Source organism: Plasmodium chabaudi (assembly GCF_900002335.3).
Source record: "Plasmodium chabaudi chabaudi strain AS genome assembly, chromosome: 1".
In the NCBI taxonomy this organism is placed as follows: Eukaryota; Apicomplexa; class Aconoidasida; order Haemosporida; family Plasmodiidae; genus Plasmodium; species Plasmodium chabaudi.
In genome coordinates, this window is record NC_030101.2 from 349,691 (window position 1) to 368,154 (window position 18,464).

The 18,464-nt window shown below is 24.2% G+C and overlaps 6 protein-coding genes across 6 annotated transcripts; 3 read left to right on the top strand and 3 right to left on the bottom strand.

Moving 5' to 3' along the window:
- Window positions 1-593: 593 nt before the first annotated feature.
- Window positions 594-5,765, top strand: PCHAS_0109000 (conserved Plasmodium protein, unknown function; the record flags this gene model as incomplete). Its single annotated transcript, XM_016797988.1, has 1 exon — window positions 594-5,765. One exon carries the CDS (start codon window positions 594-596, stop codon window positions 5,763-5,765), a length of 5,172 nt encoding a protein of 1,723 aa, XP_016653004.1.
- Window positions 5,766-6,424: 659 nt separating this feature from the next.
- Window positions 6,425-7,592, top strand: PCHAS_0109100 (mitochondrial ribosomal protein L19 precursor, putative; the record flags this gene model as incomplete). The annotated part of the gene is made up of 3 exons (XM_016797997.1): window positions 6,425-6,427; window positions 6,546-6,906; window positions 7,000-7,592. 3 exons carry the CDS (start codon window positions 6,425-6,427, stop codon window positions 7,590-7,592), a joined length of 957 nt encoding a protein of 318 aa, XP_016653005.1.
- A 192-nt stretch (window positions 7,593-7,784) lies between these two features.
- On the bottom strand, window positions 7,785-9,486 carry PCHAS_0109200 (pre-mRNA-splicing factor SLU7, putative; the record flags this gene model as incomplete). The annotated part of the gene is made up of 3 exons (XM_016798006.1): window positions 7,785-8,905; window positions 9,163-9,264; window positions 9,417-9,486. 3 exons carry the CDS (start codon window positions 9,484-9,486, stop codon window positions 7,785-7,787), a joined length of 1,293 nt encoding a protein of 430 aa, XP_016653006.1.
- A 1,170-nt stretch (window positions 9,487-10,656) lies between these two features.
- PCHAS_0109300 (RNA-binding protein 25, putative) lies at window positions 10,657-12,087 on the bottom strand (the record flags this gene model as incomplete). Its single annotated transcript, XM_737500.1, has 1 exon — window positions 10,657-12,087. One exon carries the CDS (start codon window positions 12,085-12,087, stop codon window positions 10,657-10,659), a length of 1,431 nt encoding a protein of 476 aa, XP_742593.1.
- A 3,997-nt stretch (window positions 12,088-16,084) lies between these two features.
- Window positions 16,085-16,495, top strand: PCHAS_0109400 (histone H3, putative; the record flags this gene model as incomplete). Its single annotated transcript, XM_016798018.1, has 1 exon — window positions 16,085-16,495. The coding sequence occupies one exon, from the start codon at window positions 16,085-16,087 to the stop codon at window positions 16,493-16,495; it is 411 nt and encodes a 136-aa protein (XP_016653007.1).
- A 508-nt stretch (window positions 16,496-17,003) lies between these two features.
- On the bottom strand, window positions 17,004-17,578 carry PCHAS_0109500 (peptidyl-tRNA hydrolase PTRHD1, putative; the record flags this gene model as incomplete). The annotated part of the gene is made up of 2 exons (XM_016798026.1): window positions 17,004-17,274; window positions 17,478-17,578. The coding sequence occupies 2 exons, from the start codon at window positions 17,576-17,578 to the stop codon at window positions 17,004-17,006; spliced, it is 372 nt and encodes a 123-aa protein (XP_016653008.1).
- Between the last annotated feature and the right edge of the window lie 886 nt (window positions 17,579-18,464).

The following is an 18,464-nucleotide window of genomic DNA, read 5'->3' on the forward strand; positions in this document are numbered from 1 at the left end:
ATAAAATCAGATTGTTTATTTTTCTTTTTTATAATAAAAAATATTAAATTATCTCATTCATTCTTATTGGATGTAAAGAAGTAATATGTTCTTTAGATTGTGAATATAGAATTGCATAAAACTATGTGCATATATATTTAAGGATAAAGCCTTTTATGAATTTATATATTTCTCTTTTTCAAACCATGTTTATATATATGCATATATTTAATTTGCATAATAAAACATGTGAATAATCACCTTTCCGCATTAATACACATAAATGAAAAATCGAGAATTAAACATTTATGTATCCATAAGGGTTGCAGGATTATATGTATTGTAATTTAAAATAGTGAATCGACTATAACTCTCTGTAGTTTTATTTTCATATGTATATAGGAAGAAAGTTATACATTAAAAGAAAATGATTGGACTGAGCATACTACATTAATGGGCTATGAAACAATGGGATCAAACAAGTTCCTTAAATAAGCAACAAGTTAATATATAAATAACTAAAAGGTAAACAAATATATACTTATATATACGTGTGAGCGTATGTAGAAACTAATTAACACATTTATGCATAGACAATTCGGGTATCGAACGAGATGGATAATTATAACGGACAAAATAAACGGTGGCAATATGAAGCGGGTTCTAATGATGGGAAAGAGAATATAGATGTAGACAGTGAATCTGATGATTCACTCTTAGAAAATTTGCTTAATTTAAATGAATCTGAAAATATAGATGATAGTTTTTATTCATCTATTCCAGCAAACAATAAGCTCAAAAGTAGGGGAAAAAATAAACAACTTGAAAACGATGAATGGGAAGAATTGGATTTACATCATGGCTATAATTATGATGAGACTAGCGAAAATGAGGAAGACGAACAGAGTGAAATTGAAGAAGAAAAAAGCGAAAGTAAAGACGAACAAAGTGAAAATGAGGAACAGAGCAACGATTCCGATTTGGGAAGTGATGATGATGTTTTGAAATATTATAATATGGTAAAAAGTAACAAATCAAATGATGAAAGTTTACAAAATAAAATTAATAAATTATTAAACTTAAATAAAAAAGTTGAAACATATGAAGAAAAACAAAAAAAAATATTATTAAATTCGGTTAACGATGATGATATTGATACTTTATTATATGACAATGAGGAAGATGAAATATATCATTCTCATTTTTTGGATAACTTAAATACATTTAAAAAAAAAACGCTAGCTGAGTATGAAAATGAAAAAGGAAAAAGACAAGATGATATATTTGATTCCATTAATAATAGGAATATAATAATAGGTGAAGAGAGGTTATTAGATATTAATAATATAAACTTAAATAATATTTTATATTTTTATTTTTATTCAAATCAGTCTTATATATTAAATTTAGGGAATGCAAATAAAAATGTATATACATATGATTCATATATATTTGAAGATTATGATGAACTAGATGATGAATCAGCTAACTTAAAATTAGATAGTAGTTCAAACACAAGTATTAGTGATGAAGATTTATTATTATTAAAACATAACAATGATGAAAGTGATGATATGTTTGAGAATGAAAATGCATATTTAGAAAAACAAAGGAATACAAAAAAGAGGGGAAGAAAAAAAAAAAAACGAGGACATAAAAAAGGAAAAAGAGCGAAAGGAAAAACCGAAAAAATGGTAGGATCAAATGAACCATCAAAAATGAATAAAGAAGTTGAAAGTTTAATAAATAAAGCTAATAATAATTATATTAATAAAAATTATGAAGAATGTATAAAATTATTAGAACAGGTTATAAAAATATCTCCAGATTTACATGACCCTTATCATTTATTAGGTTTAATATATGAAAGAGAATATGATAATTTAAAAAAAGCGATTAATTATTATTTGATAGCAGCACATTTAACTCGTAATGATTTTTTGACATGGTATAATATTTCTAATTTATGTAAAATTGAAAAAGAATATAATATATTATTATATTGTTTATATAAAGCAATGAGATTATATAAAAGAAAAAAGGCAAGGCTACAAAAAAAAAAAAATAATAATAAGGAAACAAATTTAACAGATGAAAATAGCCAAAATGAATATTCATTATATATGCATGAAATAGAAAATGAGAAAAGCCCGAATAGCAATGAAGGTGAAGAAGGTGAAGAAGGTGAGCCCCGAACAGATTTCAAAAAAGCAGATGAACCAAATTGTGACAATTTTGATAAAAAGGAGCTGTTTGACGATTTTATGAATCACTTACATTTTAATATCGCATTTACATACATACTAATAGAAGACTATAAAAATTGTCTAAAGAATCTATTAATAATAAAAGAGAATAATAGTACCGATTCCTATAATATAATTGTAGATATATATATTTGTATATGTTTAATAATTATAAATAGACCCGAAGAATGTTATAGCTTTTTAAAAGACATATATATAAAAGTGATGAGAAGAACATCTCATTATAATTTGACATATTATGAAAAAAATATAATTTGCTTATTTATGCAATCACAAATATTAAATAATAAATATAATGAATGCATATTTGTTTATAAAAAATTAACAAAAAATAGTGACCATGTACATGTTGATATATTTTCACAATTTATAAAATCCATAATAAGTGGTATAAATTTAAAATCTAGCTATCTTATTAATACAATTTTTTTTGAAGTATTAAAAAAGAATTATATTTTATATGAAGATATAATATTTAGTGTTGCTGAATCGTATTATGCTAAAGGGATGTATACATGTGCAATATATTTTTATCGACTTATTTATAAACAAAAAAGACAAGCAAAATGTGATGACACAATTGGGAGTAGTGATAGTGAAAGTGGAAACTTTCTTAACGACATAATTACAGAACAAACCACATCAATGAATGAAATGATATCATTTGATAATAAAATAAATCTTACAAATTTTGTTTATAAAATGGTAAAGAGTTATTATTATATAGGAGACTATGTAAAGGGAGAAAAGATAATATTAAAAATTTTAAATAATGAAAATATTGAAAAAGATAATATAGAAATAGATATAAAAACATTATATATTGATATTTTATATAAATTAAAAAAATATAATAAATCAATTAATATATTATTAAGTATAAAAGAAAAAAAATTAAGATCAACATTTTCTATACCTAAACCACTTAGTAATAAAGAAAGAGAAATATTATTATTAAAAATATTTAGAAAAAAAAATAAATTATTATTATATACATCACATAATAAATATGTTTTACACATATTTTATATATATCCTCAAAAAAAACAAAATACTGATAAAGCTTTTAGTCATAGCAATGCACATTACATGTATGACAACTATGTATCTCATAAAAATATTAATAATATTATTAAAATAAATTCGAATATTTGTTTTTGTTACTTTTGTATAAAATATAATTTGCCGATTTTAAATTCTTTTTATTTATTTAATATTTTACATACAATGGATTGTAAAAATAAGGAGATGAAGAAAATGGGACAAGACCATATTGCAGAATTATGTCGATATCGTGAATATCTGCTTTATTTAAGTTCTTCCTTTAATATATTTAAAAATGAGAGTAAAAAGGAAACCTATACTACTATTGTTTATAAAAATTTGAAAATCGAAGAAAACAAATTATATTATAAAGACATCATGATAGTTGACATTGCTGACATAATTCAGGGAAGCTATGATAAAAAAAGAGAATTATCAAACACAGTTGGTAACATTAATAATGTAGATAGTAGTACACGTGAAGAATTTTACTCTACCCTTTACAAGTACAAATATAACATCGAATCTGAAATATTAAATAATAGAGTGGTCATGAAGTTTTACAAATTTAGCTACACTCTTTTTTATTTCTTATACGAATTAGAACATGATTTTAGCAGAATATATGCATGTATGGAAAAGGAAACTTTCCATTTTAGGAAGTTAAAGAAGGACAATCAGAAAAATGGTGGAAAAAATGGTGGAAGCATAATATCTACATCACAACCAGGTGTAAACTATGATAGTGTACTTATGAAACTAAAAAAGAATAACATAATTGACGATAATTATGAAAGCGAACAAAATGTAACTAACAAAATGGATGGTATAAAATTGCCAATGAGTAATAACCACAATCAGTATGAAACAAAAGAGAAAAGAAAAAAAAAAGGAGTTTCATTTTTACACACAAAAAAGAAAATGAATTTTTTTTCTTTCGAAAGCTATTTAGGGCTCTATTTCAGTATTTTATTTTTAGAGGAATGTTTTTTTTTAGTAAGCATAATGAACTTATATGATGATTCAATTCATATGTTAAGTTTATATTTAAAGAATAGGAAGTCAAGTAAAATAAAATTATTAACGTACATAAATTTTATAAAAACCGAATTTAAAAAAAGACATGATGCAAATATATTTTCTAATATTCATTATTATTTTTTTGATAATATATATACCAATAGTATAAAGGAAAATATTAATAAGCATTATAATAAAATAATAAAGAATGGAAATAATAATAATATAAAAAATAGAGATTGTAGATACTATATTTTTCGAATAAATCTGTTACTTAATAAGCTGTACATATCTAGTGGCAATTATGAAAAACAAGTTAGGTACTTAAATGATTTATATATATTTAATAAAAAAAAAAAAAATGAATATCGAATTTTAAAATATTATACTGATATAGTTTTAACAGGAAGATTTTCTCAGAATTTTTTAGTATCTGTATCAAGATCAAAATATAAAAATATTTTAATTATATTTAGATTATTTCTAGTTCGAAGTATACACTTTGATAAGGCAAATCCGTTTCTTATTTATTTAATTGCAAATGTTTGTAATATATCCTCTATGGTTATTCATGCGATTCACGAGTTTACACGGGCCTACACCTTCTTGTTAAATTCGAGACGTGAAAACAGTCGCATATTAAACAAGGCCACCATAGATAAAGCTCAAGTAAAAAACAAAATGGAGCAAATAAACATAAAGAATTTGAATGAGGGTGCAGTGGAATGTTGTGATAGTACACCTGATCAGAGTGAAAATTCGGAAGGCGAAATGGGTGAGCAAAGTAAAAAACGCGATTATGCAAAAAAGAAATTAGAAAACAAGTTCGAAGGAATATCTGATGATGTAAATTTTTTGTTCAGTTTGATGGCGTCGTATTTTAATTATTCAGGGGCATATAAAGTAGAGAATAGAGAATCAGTTATTATGACATCTTTTTGTATATTAAATGAATATATATTAAAAAGATATGAACAAAAAATTAAGAAGAAAAAAAAAAAATATATAAAATATTCGCAATTTTATAAAATTTATAAATATATATATTTAGCTGAAATATTATATAATTTAGGGAGAGCATTACATTATTTATCTTATTTTAATGAATGCATAAAATTATACTTAAATGTTATAACACTTATAAAAAAAGCAGATAAAGAAATAAAAAAATTATTAAAATTTAATCCAAAATTTATATATGATTATGTTATTAATATGAAAAAATGTATGTGTTATACTTGTCTTAATTATTCATCTACTTATCAAAAAACAGATTTAATAAAAATTGTAAATTATTACAAAAATTTAAATACAAAATATTCTAATTTTTATCTCCTCTTCTTTGATAAAAAGCATCTTCTATTCTCTGCCTCTTATAATCTTAGTGTTATTTTTCGAAAACTAGGAAGATTTGAACAGGCAAAATATTTTCTTCGTCACATTGTGTGGGATTAGTATCCAACGGACAACCAATAAACTACACATATCACACATCCATTTTTATTTTAAATATGTACATATAACATTAAGTATTTTTTAATACATAATTTTTTATATTTTTTTTGTTTTATTCATTTTTGGTTAATAGCAAGTATGCCTAGTTTGTTCATACTTAGTTAAATTATAAATACGCACACGTACATAAATTTGTTATATATTAAATTTATATGGAATACAATTTTTTTACCTGATTTGCTTATGATTATGTGTATTAACAATATTTCTCTTTTTATTTAATAACTATTTGTATTTTTTCAAATATTAAATTTTTTTAATTTTTTTTTAAGGTATGCAAAAAAAGTTTAAAATTTTAACGACATTTTTTTAGCCAATCCTATACTCAACCGTGGGTATATTTTCACTATAAAAATATTGTACATTAAAATTTTTTTTTTTTTTTTTTTTTTTTTAATAAATTATTGAGAATGTTCATCTTGTATAAAAAATAATATTAATTAGAAGCAAAAATAGTAGTCATATTTATTATGTAAAAATTATTGGATAAACATTTTTGAACTATGATGTGATGAGCAGTTTAGTCAAACCAAATGCAAATCAGCAAAGTCGAAAGTGTTAACTACCCCTGAAAGAAGAAAAAAATAATAAATAAAATAATGGTAAGTTTATAAAAAATAAGTTATCTTTATTATGGGAAGCATGGCCCAAAGCGATGTATTTGTTTGTGTAATTATGCATGTTCATTTCACTTGTGTTACTTTCATTTCACTTGCTCAGATTAAAAGGTACATAAGGACAAAAGTTATAACAAGCTTGAATAAATATAAATGCTATAATATAAAAAATGAAAAGACTTCAAAGTATTGGCCCAATATAAATTGTATTAATAAGGAGGAGGAAAATATCGAAAAGAAGTATGTAGAAAATGGAGAGGGAAAAAATAAAAAAACAATACCTTACTATAAGAATTATATGCATGACTTTTATAATAGGCAATTAATGCATAATCTACATCTAGTAGAAATGAATAAAATGAATAAATTAAGAAATTTTAAGATGCCTAAAATACATACAGGAGATTTAATCGAAATAAAATATGAATTATCAAGATCTCAACAAACTTTTGCAATATTTCAAGGTAACTATTATTTAGTTCAATTTTTTATGCATACATTACATTTTTATATTTTACTTTATAATATGTTTACTTTTGTTATACACATTTTAATAGGCTACTGTGTTGATATTCGTCGAAAACGGTTGGACTCCTCGTTTATTGTGAAAAATATATTTGATGGTGTGGGAGTAGAACAGTTGATACCATTCTATTCCCCACGAATTTTATATGTAAAGAATGTGAAAAGCTTATATAATATAAACGAAGAGAAACTTAAATCATATTATAAAATAAATAAACCGATAACAAGAGATTATAGATATATGTGGCAATACAATGTGAGAGGAAAGTATGAAAAACCTCGGGGCCAACATAAACCAGGTATTAGATCTATCGAACCCAAAATTAGAAGACGACTAGCTAAATTAAAAAAAAAATATATGAAAAGAAGAATAGAAAGTAATTTATCTTCTTACATATTTGGTGGTGTATATGCACAATATACAAGGAAAAGGACAAGATTAGTTCGTGCAGAAATTTATCGAAGAATGCTTATATATGCATTAGATGAAGAAAATAGAAGAAAACAAAAATTAAATAAAAGAAGAGAAAAAGAACATTGGAATAATTTTAAAATTAATAGAAATAAGGGAGACAATGCTTTTATGTCTTTACCCTCTAATCATCCTCTTGTGAGTACCTCATAATTATTCGATGGGGATACCCATGAAGAATAAACGGTACCATGATTTGTTTTTTCACAAAAATTTATTACGAATAAAAAGTTTAAGTAATGTAAAATAGACATAAAAAAAATAGGTGTAAAAAGCGGTGCAATAAATAATCGCTTTACAATTGTGTATTTTTTGGGGTGAGCCAATTTGAAGAAACAAAAAATATTATGATTGAAAACAATTTTGAAATTTGTCAGTACGTTGACAACATTTGTAACCCCATTTATTTGTTTTCCGATCATAATAACTACCAAAAACTGAAGTATGATCCGAAATATAGATATCTTCTTCATACTTACTTAATACTTTAATTTTATTATTTTTTTTAATATCAATTTTATCAGCTGGTTTATATTCTGTATAAACCTCTGAATGTATGAGCTCTTGTTCATTATGAATTTCTTTTGTTATATTTTCACATTTATATGTTTTTAATATATCTTCTTGTTTTTTTTTAATTAATTTATTTTTTTTTTCTAAAAATTCTTTATACATTAATTCGAGCTGAGTCGGTTGTGCATTGAAGTGAACATTTTCACCTCTTTTATATGACTCCCATGCAAATATTTCTAATTTTTTTGATTCAATTGCATCACCTGTATTATTATAATAATTTTCACCTTTATAATAATTACTATTTTCTAAATTATTTTTTATATTAGCTAGTGGATCTTCTCTCATACTTCTACTTTTTGGATCATAAAAAGCGGAATTTAAATTTAGGTTATATAAATATTTTGCTGTATCTTCTCTAATTCTTAAATTTCTAGCAACTGTTTTATTTTTTTCATCTTTATTATTTTTTTTATTATTTTGTTTACTTTCATTTAAATCATTACCTTCTTCACTATCACTACTTAATTCACTATCTTCACCTCCTCCTTCTTCTCCTTCATTTTCGTCCTGGTTTTTATTTTTTATAGCTTGTTTTTCATATTTTTTTTTCAACTTTTCGGCTTTTCTTTTTTTTTGCTCTTCCACTATTTTTTCATATTCTCTATATATATGATCGAAATTATTTGGATCATATCCAACCCATCTATCTCGATTTCCATCATATCCTAAATCTTGAGTAACACATAAATAATCTTCATCATTTTCTTTATTCATAAAATTTTTTTTTTTCTTCCTTGTTCTCTCTAGACAGTATTTTTCTGTATGTGCAGCACTCCCACAATTTTTACAAAAATCTTGTTTATTGCTCGTATTTTTAACAAAAACTTTTCGATTCCTTTCTTCTTCTATTTTCACTTTATCCGCTTCTCGGTATCTTTGATGTTTCAGGCCTGCTCACAGACATTAACAATTTAGAAAATGTGATGATATATATATGTTATGTATTAAAGTTAAGGGGCACACCTTGAAGTTTTGAAAAAAAACAATTGTAGGACTGAAATAGAGGCAGTATACTTGTTTGTAACTGCATTTATACATTTTACCAAGCATTAAAATGTGTAATACAATTTGTTTTTTTCCTTTCTTTTCAAGACGCATTCATTTTGTTCTACCAATATATTTTTTATTATAAATAATTTTTTCTAACCTGGTTTTGTTTGGTTTAAATACCAAGGGGCCTTGAGGATATATTGTGGCATATGAGGGTTTATGTCATTTCCTTCTTCATCTTTTAGAGCTTCGATTTTACCTGTGCAAAGAAATAAAATGGATGCAATAAATAACTTGTATTAAAGCAAAATGAATAACCATATGTACTTAATTATCTACATATATATGAAACAGCGAATGGATATATATATATTTCTTTGCAGCTAAATAATAGGTACATAAAATTTATACCAGCTTTTCGAGCTTCATTTAGCTCCTTTTCCTTTTTTTTTTCTTCTCTTGTTGCATTTTTAGAATTCATTTTATAAATATGTCATGATTTTATCATTATAATTTATTTTGAACAAATATAAATGAATTACAATCCTATTCAATTGTTAGTTAAGCATATGTATTGTTCTAAGAAATCTAAGCAGACCTAAATATTACTTAATATATTTATATGAAAATTTTCAAACCCAATCAACTATTCTTTTGAGGAATGAAAAAATAATTAAAACTTCTAAAATGGGATACTACACTATACATATAATATATTATAATATTATATTTTTTGTATTTTATTTATTTTGGTGAATTTATATATTTTCTCATTTCTCTATGATTCAATGCAAATAGGGTTTTTGTTTGCATATGTAAAAAAATATTTGGGGGAATAAAATATCCATATTTATGCATTATATTTTAAAAAAAACATTTTAATGTTATTTTTCTTTTAATTTATTTATATTTTTCCGAGTTAAAAAAAATCATTTTTGCCTATCCACAATTGTTATTTATTTATATGTTTAGCGGTCGTTTTATTTTTGCGAATTTTGACTAAGCCTTGTAAAATTGGCAAATGAAATCTTCATTTTGTTTTGTAAAAAATTTAAAACAGCTATTTAGTACTTACTAATTAAGAACAAAATTATGTTAATATTTATTTATTCCTTATAAAAGAAAGGATTAACAAAATGAGCGATAGCAAGAGGAAGCAACCAAGACATTGGTCTCCAATTTTACCTTCCTTAACAACAGCATTCACGTTATGAGTGTATATTCAAATTAGCTTTTAAAACAAATGTTTGTCAAAAAAACGTACGAATATACATATATATATGTATAACGTTTATAGTTATAGTAATTTTTATGTATGAATTTGTATTTTATGTAAAATAATCACAAAAATTAAAATGCGCATATACAAACATATATGTGGAGTTGATATACATACATCTAAGAATTTACGCAGGTAGTGTTGGAAACATACTCCATTTATGGAGCGTGTGAAAAAATAAAAAAAAAATGAAAAAAAACAAGCGAACAAAATAAGTTGCCTCTACTGTTAGTTAAAGGCAAGAAACGGTTGGATTGGGGAAGTTAAACAAATAATGTAAATTTATACCATACACGTGTATAAAATTTTAGTGATATGTGGCACTCGTAGTAGAAGTTTTTTTTATCAGAAATGTCACATATATTTGCTATATTACATATTATTTTTTATTTTGAGTTGTTCAAAAATAATGAGTCTATACATATTAATAATGAATTTCTTTCCATCTGAATCTAAAAACTTTTCCGCTTCGGAAAGCATATCTTTTGGTGCAGTTTCTTTTAATATTTGTTCGACAAAAAAATTGCTTATTTCTTCTATTACTTCTTTTTCATCTGCCCCTATATATTCTGTTATTTTTTTATATATCCATGGTTTCAATTTTGTGCCAATATTATCTTTTAATTTTAATATATCCCATTCGATTGGGTAATTAAAAATATCTTCTTCTTCGGAAGGTATTTTTTCTAATATTTTTGCTGACTTTTTAATTAAATCAATTGTTTTAGCTGTATCATTTTTCCCTTTCCTTTTTTTCGGAAATGCTGTCTCTAGTTCATATGCTATTATAGGATCATTTTTTAGAGATTCAATATCTTCTATATTTTCATCATCTTCTATGTTTGATGATTTTTTATTTTTACCACGTACTTTTTTAGTACTTTTATCATTATTTTCTTCTTCATCTTGTGCATTTTCGCTAGCTGCTTTCTTTTTTTTGTCATTTGTTTTTTCCGTTTCGCTGTTTGCTACTTTTCGCTTACTTTTTGAACCTTTTTTTTTATTGGTATTATTTTCTTTATCTTCGCTAGATTCATCATTCTCCTTTTCGACTTCAGAATGATCATTTTTCTCCTCTTCATTTTGGCTTAACTGTTTAGTATCATGATTTTCATTTTCTTCCTTTTCAGAATCATCTTTGGCTGTGTCATCTTGTTTATCATTGCTATTGTCAAACACATATGAAAAAGCTGTAGCGAAAAAGCCAGTTTTTTTTGTCTTAACTTGAGCGGTATTATCATTATTTTGTTTGTCGTTTTTTTCTACTTTTTCTTCTTTTTCTTTCTTTGTTGTATCAAGATCCTTTATTTGTTCTGGTTTGTTTTTGGCTTCTTCCAATTCTTTTACTTCATCTATTCTATCTTGTTCATCTAATTTTTTTTCTTTTGCTCTCTTTGATCTCCTGCTTTCTCTTCTTTTTGAACTTGACATATTTGAATCTTCATTTTCTCCTTTTAAGTCTAATTCGATAAGCTTAGCAATATCCTTTTTTTTTATTTGCATAAACTTATTCCATTCTTTGTATGTATCTTTTTTAATTTGTTCTTCTAATTCTAGCCATTCCTTTTCTCTTTTATAAAATTCTTTTTCTAAATCTTTTTCTTTTGCATCAAGTTTTTCAATTCGGTTTCTTTCCCTCCAATGAATTTTATAATTATTGCTAACATACTTTATTTTTTCTATTTCTTGATTTTCTAATTTATTATTAGTTACATTATTATATTCACCTGATTCGGTTTCTTCATTCTTTCCGCTTTTCTCATAATTATTATTAATACCTCCTATAAACTTTAAAACACCCATTTTTTATGTTTTAAATCTTGTTCTATGTCGTTTGAAATTTTATTTTTTATTTCTTTCGATTCAGGTGAATTATTTGCAATATTTTCTTTGTTGGTATTTTTTGTATCATTTTCAAAAAGTATAACTTCCCTTTTTTCAAACAAAATATCCACAAATAAATCAAATTTTTTTTTAAATTATCATTACAATTAACTTTTAAATTTTTTTCCACATAATTTTATATCATTTAATATATTTATGCATAAATAAGCATTATATATATCTTTATATTCACAGAATCCAAAGGTCATCAATTCATTCGTTGATGGATTTCTTTGTCTATGCCAGCTATTTATACACCAAATATTTTTAATATTTTTAATATATGTTCCTCATCAACATATTTACTTATGTTTCCTATGTAAACTACATTATTTGCATTTCCTTCCCCTTCGGATACCTCCTTTTCTTCGTCTCCCTTATTTACTACAAGTTTCAAGTTAGTGTAAAATATCTTATTATTAATCATATACAAATACAAATTTTATTTGTTCAAAAAATGGATGAATATATATGTCCGCTTGATATTTATTATATTACCTATTCCACTGATTTATTCGTTACGGTGTTTGCTACTTTTCCTTTTACTCCGTTACTAATTTCTTTCGATTTTCACAAGGCACTTTTAATCATAAACATTGGGATATAAATGGTATAATTAAAAAATGCAACTAAAAATGAATCATAAAAACATGCGATGATATTAAATTTAATCACATCAATACTTAATCACTTTTTATAAATAAATAGTTTTACATGATTATCTATTCCAAATGATACTTGGATATAATCATTAATTCAGCCCCCTATATTTATCGTCGCTAAAAACAGCTATATAGCTTTTTTTTATTTTTTTTTTGTAATTTAATATTATAAAAAAAAATATAGCTATAAATTAATCGAATTAAAAAAATATATTTCTCCTTAATAATTTATATAGACTTATGAATTAATAAGGGATAACACGTTATATTTTTTTGCATATTATAAATAGATATAATATTATCAACCCATTTGTAGTATGTATATATTTTTTAAAATACTTTTTTTTAATGTAGCCAATTTAGTGCTTTATATGCTTATGAGTTTCAAAATTGTTACTGGAATATCACAACAATATATGCATACATATTAATAGTGTTTATGAAATCTATATATATGAAGAAATATTATTTGATAAAATAAAAAAAATTATAAAATGGGACAAAAGATAAAAAAATATATTTATATAAATATACTACAGAATTTTTCATTTATTTATACTTTGTACTTTGATATACAGAAATACCCTTTTTAAATTTATTTCATATTTTATGATAATTGCCACCAAATTGCAAAAAAAAAACTATGCATTTTTTATGAGCAATTTTTATGATTTTGCTTTCTCCTAATATAAAATTTTTATATGTAAACTGGGTCATATATATTTTAAAACAAAAAGCATACATATAAATTTTAAAGAATTATATAAATTATGTATATTTTCTTTCGCAACTTAAACGCCAATTTTTTAATTCTTCCTTCCTTTATAAAGACGCTTATTTCATACCATTGTATTAAATTTCTTTGGCGAACGGTATTATTATTCCAACTTGTTGGCTATTATATTTGTATAAATTAACGAGTACTAAAAATTATAATACATATTTTGTGGTTGCCACCCTAAAAGAGTGTAATGATATAATGTTAAATGATATGAAATGTGTATAATGATATTCTTACATATATTTGAAGGTAACATAGACACAAGTAATAACTATACGTGTCCATAGCATATTAAGTTAGCGGTAATTTAAATATTACACAACTAGCTTTTCTTTAAAAATTATTCATATTTTTTCAAATATAGCTATAAAAAAAAATTATTGGCTAGCTAGCCATTTTATATTTTTTAGCCGTCATAATAATATGTCCTTAATAATGTGTTAATTATAACGGATAAGTCATATAGACTTTCATTACGATTAAGTATAAATAACGAACAAGCTATATGTTATTATAAAAGTGGATTAATTCTCGTTGCTTGTATTTCCTCCTTTTTTTACATTATATCACACATTAAAACAAAAAAGACCGTATTCCCATAAAATGAATAATATTCAAAATCATATTGAATAAGCAAAAACATAAAAATATACCATAAGAATATTATTATAAAGAAATTCTCGAAAACACTGTATAGTCTTCCTATAATTTGAAAATAATAAGACATTGCTTATCGTTAATTTTGTTTTCTTTTTTTAATTTAATTAAACACTAATAGGATAATACATAATTATAAAGGGAATTATACTATTGAGCATTGATGATTATTTCAAAAATGCATAAGAATAAATCGTTACAATGTTTACAAATGATGTTATCATTTAATTATTAAGCATATTCTGAATGGCATATTTATTCGACGCCATTAAATTCTTTAAAAAATTCTATAAAGGGAACGTTATACTTTTCTTTTGCAATTGAACGAAAATTTATCCTTTAAAAATGTGCAGGCGCATGTTCATGATAATATAATAAATTAATTTCACATTTTGTGAGAGACGGTAAGAGGGGAAAAAAGAAGTAGTTTGCTTATTATCAAAACGAAATTAAATAAATAAAACCATTAGTGTGTAAGCACACACATATGAATATGCATCATACTCCCATCTATTTTAATAATTTTATTTCCAAACAAAACAAAAGGCATGCATTTTCCTTTTGCATATTTATTCTATAAAAGAATCAAATTATAATTTAGCACATGTACTTTTAATAGTCCCATTAATGTTACGAGCATACATATACTCGCAAACGTACTAAAAACATTTTTAATTTTGCCTAAGGCATGTCTAATTTACTAAATAATGAGAAAAGCGAAAATGATACATATTAAGTTTTGTTCATTTAGCTATTCTGTCTCCTAACCCGAATTGAATATAGCATATTAGGTGGAGAATTTATAAATTTTAAAGGATGTAATAAATTAAAATTTGGATGATTATACGAGGGGAAATACAATATTCCGCATTTTTTTTTTTGCTAATATAAAACCACAGAAGGCATGTATGGACTTACATTCTGCAATGTGGATATATTTATTTGGGTTAATTTAATATACATTAAAAAATATATGTTCACTAAGATATATATTTATGCATGTGTTTTTTTCATACGTAGCGCGGGTGCGAAAACGATGTCAATATACGTACGCATTATGTATTGCATAAAAAAAACAATTTTAAACAAAACATGGTAATCACATTTATGTGCAAAATATTAAATTCGCAATTTAAACAAAAATTGTAAAATATATAATAATAAATATCAATCCGACGCTCGCTGATTTTTATTGTTATATATGCGTTTTATAAATATTTGCGCACTTATAATATGCACATGTGTGTGTGTGTAACGAAAACGATTTTTTTTAATAAAAATTTTAAAAAAACAATAAAATATTATGTGCGTATTAAGTATAATGATGGCAATTTTTAAACATAAATAAAGGCGAACTCAATGAATTTATAATAACTAAAAATATTAATTTATTGCTTTTTTATATGCACATATACCTTTGTCCATTCTGTAGCACTTTTTTTTACGTATTTAAATATTTATTTAAATAATATTGCCCTTTTTTTTTTTTTTTTTTATGCATACATAGCTTTTTGCATTAACAGTTCAGAAAAAAAAAATGGGTCAAAATGATTTAAAAAAAAAGTGCATACATATGAATTTTTTTTTTTCAAAAAATAAAAATATACGTTTAATGAATTAAAGTATACATTAAAATATTTTACGTTCCAAAAAAAAAAAAATTAAATTTATTTTATTTTTTATACATTATAATTTAAACAAAACTTGTCATATAATTTACAAAAAATATAAAATAAAATTTTCTGTAAATATTATAAACACGCACACAATATATTATATTATATATAATTATATTAATTGTAAAACATAAATAAAAATGGCACGAACAAAACAAACAGCAAGAAAATCAACTGCAGGTAAAGCCCCAAGAAAGCAATTAGCTTCAAAGGCAGCAAGGAAATCAGCACCAATCTCAGCTGGTATTAAAAAACCACACAGATACAGACCAGGAACTGTCGCATTAAGAGAAATTAGAAGATATCAAAAATCTACTGATTTATTAATCAGAAAATTACCATTCCAAAGATTAGTAAGAGAAATTGCTCAAGATTACAAAACTGACTTAAGATTCCAATCATCAGCAGTTATGGCTCTTCAAGAAGCTGCAGAAGCATACTTAGTTGGTCTTTTCGAAGATACTAACTTATGTGCTATCCACGCAAAGAGAGTTACCATCATGCCAAAAGATATCCAATTAGCCAGACGTATTCGTGGAGAAAGATCTTAAGGGATTAAAATAGTCAGCATAGTATTATTATCATAATAATATTAGTTGATTTATTTTAATTTTTTAGTTTTTATAGACATGTGTGCACTTTCCGTGCATACATGTATATTATTTACTAGTGCCCTTTTTTTTTCTTTTTATATATATTTATAGCATTCATTTTTATACATATATACTATTTAGTTTTTATGATAAAATTATATTGAGGCTTCACTAGAAGCCATTATTAGACACTTACAAACAATGTTCTTTTAAAGAGCATGAAAATCTGTTTTTGTACAATTAATTTAAAAATATGTAAGCATAATATATGTGCACGTAAGACAGCAAATGATTCGATAATCATGATCACTCACACGAATATATGTGTGTGTGTGCGATGTAAATATAAGAAGAAGCCACAAATGGGGGGGTGTTCAATAAGGATATATATTTATGTATATGATTTGGTTTCCCAATGATATTATAAATTTTATGTAGTAAAAAGCAAATATAGAAAAAATAAGGTTTAAAACTTTTTTAATAATGCGTATTTTTTAAAATAATCCTTTATACTGTTTTTATAATATGGTTTTATTGCAATTGCTGTTAAAATATTTTCTGGTTGTTCAGCCCAGATTCTATATTTCAGTTGATTTTTATCTAGGGTTTCTGATAAGTTTTTCAATTCATCTGTACTATCAACTCTTAATATGACTTTGTGCATGGCGTTTATTTTTTCCGGTGATAAATATTCCTTTACGGTACTATCGTCCATATTTTCAGCTATTACGGCAACACTAACAAAAGATGGAATCATATATATGTGTGCATGTGGCCATTTACATATGTAGCCCATTTTTATGAGGAGAAAATATAAATCATATAAAGATAGTACATATGTATGGAACTTATAAATTTAATTCATAATTAATGTTTTGAATAAAAAATATATTCTACAAAAATGTGAATATATATGAACTTATATATCTACATATTTTACCATGCATGACAGCCTTGTGCTATGACAGACCCAAGTGGCCATTTTTTATCCAAAATTTCCTTATTTACTAAAATATATTGAACAATTGGATTTTCTTGCATTTTTTCTTAATACAAATTTGCCTTTCCTATAAAAATGTTTAAGTATATCAGTACCACGTTTAACTAATAGGAATGTAAAATCATATACACTGATATACATGTATATAAGTAGATATATATATTTATTCGTTCACATAATGCATATGTTTTAGGGAATATCATATTTATTTTATTTTTTTATTTTATAATGATAAAGTATAGGAGATGAAAGTAATGCATTAATAATGTACCTTCTCAGTATGCAAAAAGGGATTATGATTTTGTTTTGTTTTTTAGATTATTATGTTGTAATATTTTATGGCTAATTATACTGTGATATAGTTCGTTCTATAAAATGTAATAACATTGTAAATAGATAGAAATAAATAAATTAATAGTGTTGATTATTTCGGTGAAATATTTATCATCACATAGTAGTAACAGAAAACATACTTATTGTTATCGATTTTTGCACCTATATTTATACACATATTTCTATATACCTGTATATATATAGTTAGCATTTTTTTCATTCCCCCTTTCTACATATTATGCAATGTATATATTTCGTTTAATCAGAATATTGTTCTTTCATTTTTCTTATTTATTTAATTTTTCAAAATACCATGAATTTTTATTAATATTTATGTAGATTTACAACGAATCATTTTTTACACATAAATAATTTTTACCCAAGTTTAAACGGACAAAATCGTGTTTATTTATTTTAAACATTTCAATTAAGAGTTGAACATTTTCCAACATTTCCCTATTTCCTATAGACTGTGTTTTAAATAGCCACATGCAGCCAATGAGATTATATACTTTATTATGAAATACAAAAATTGTTTTAAAAAATATGAATAACAATATAAATTCCTAATAATAAAATGATGAATATATGGTT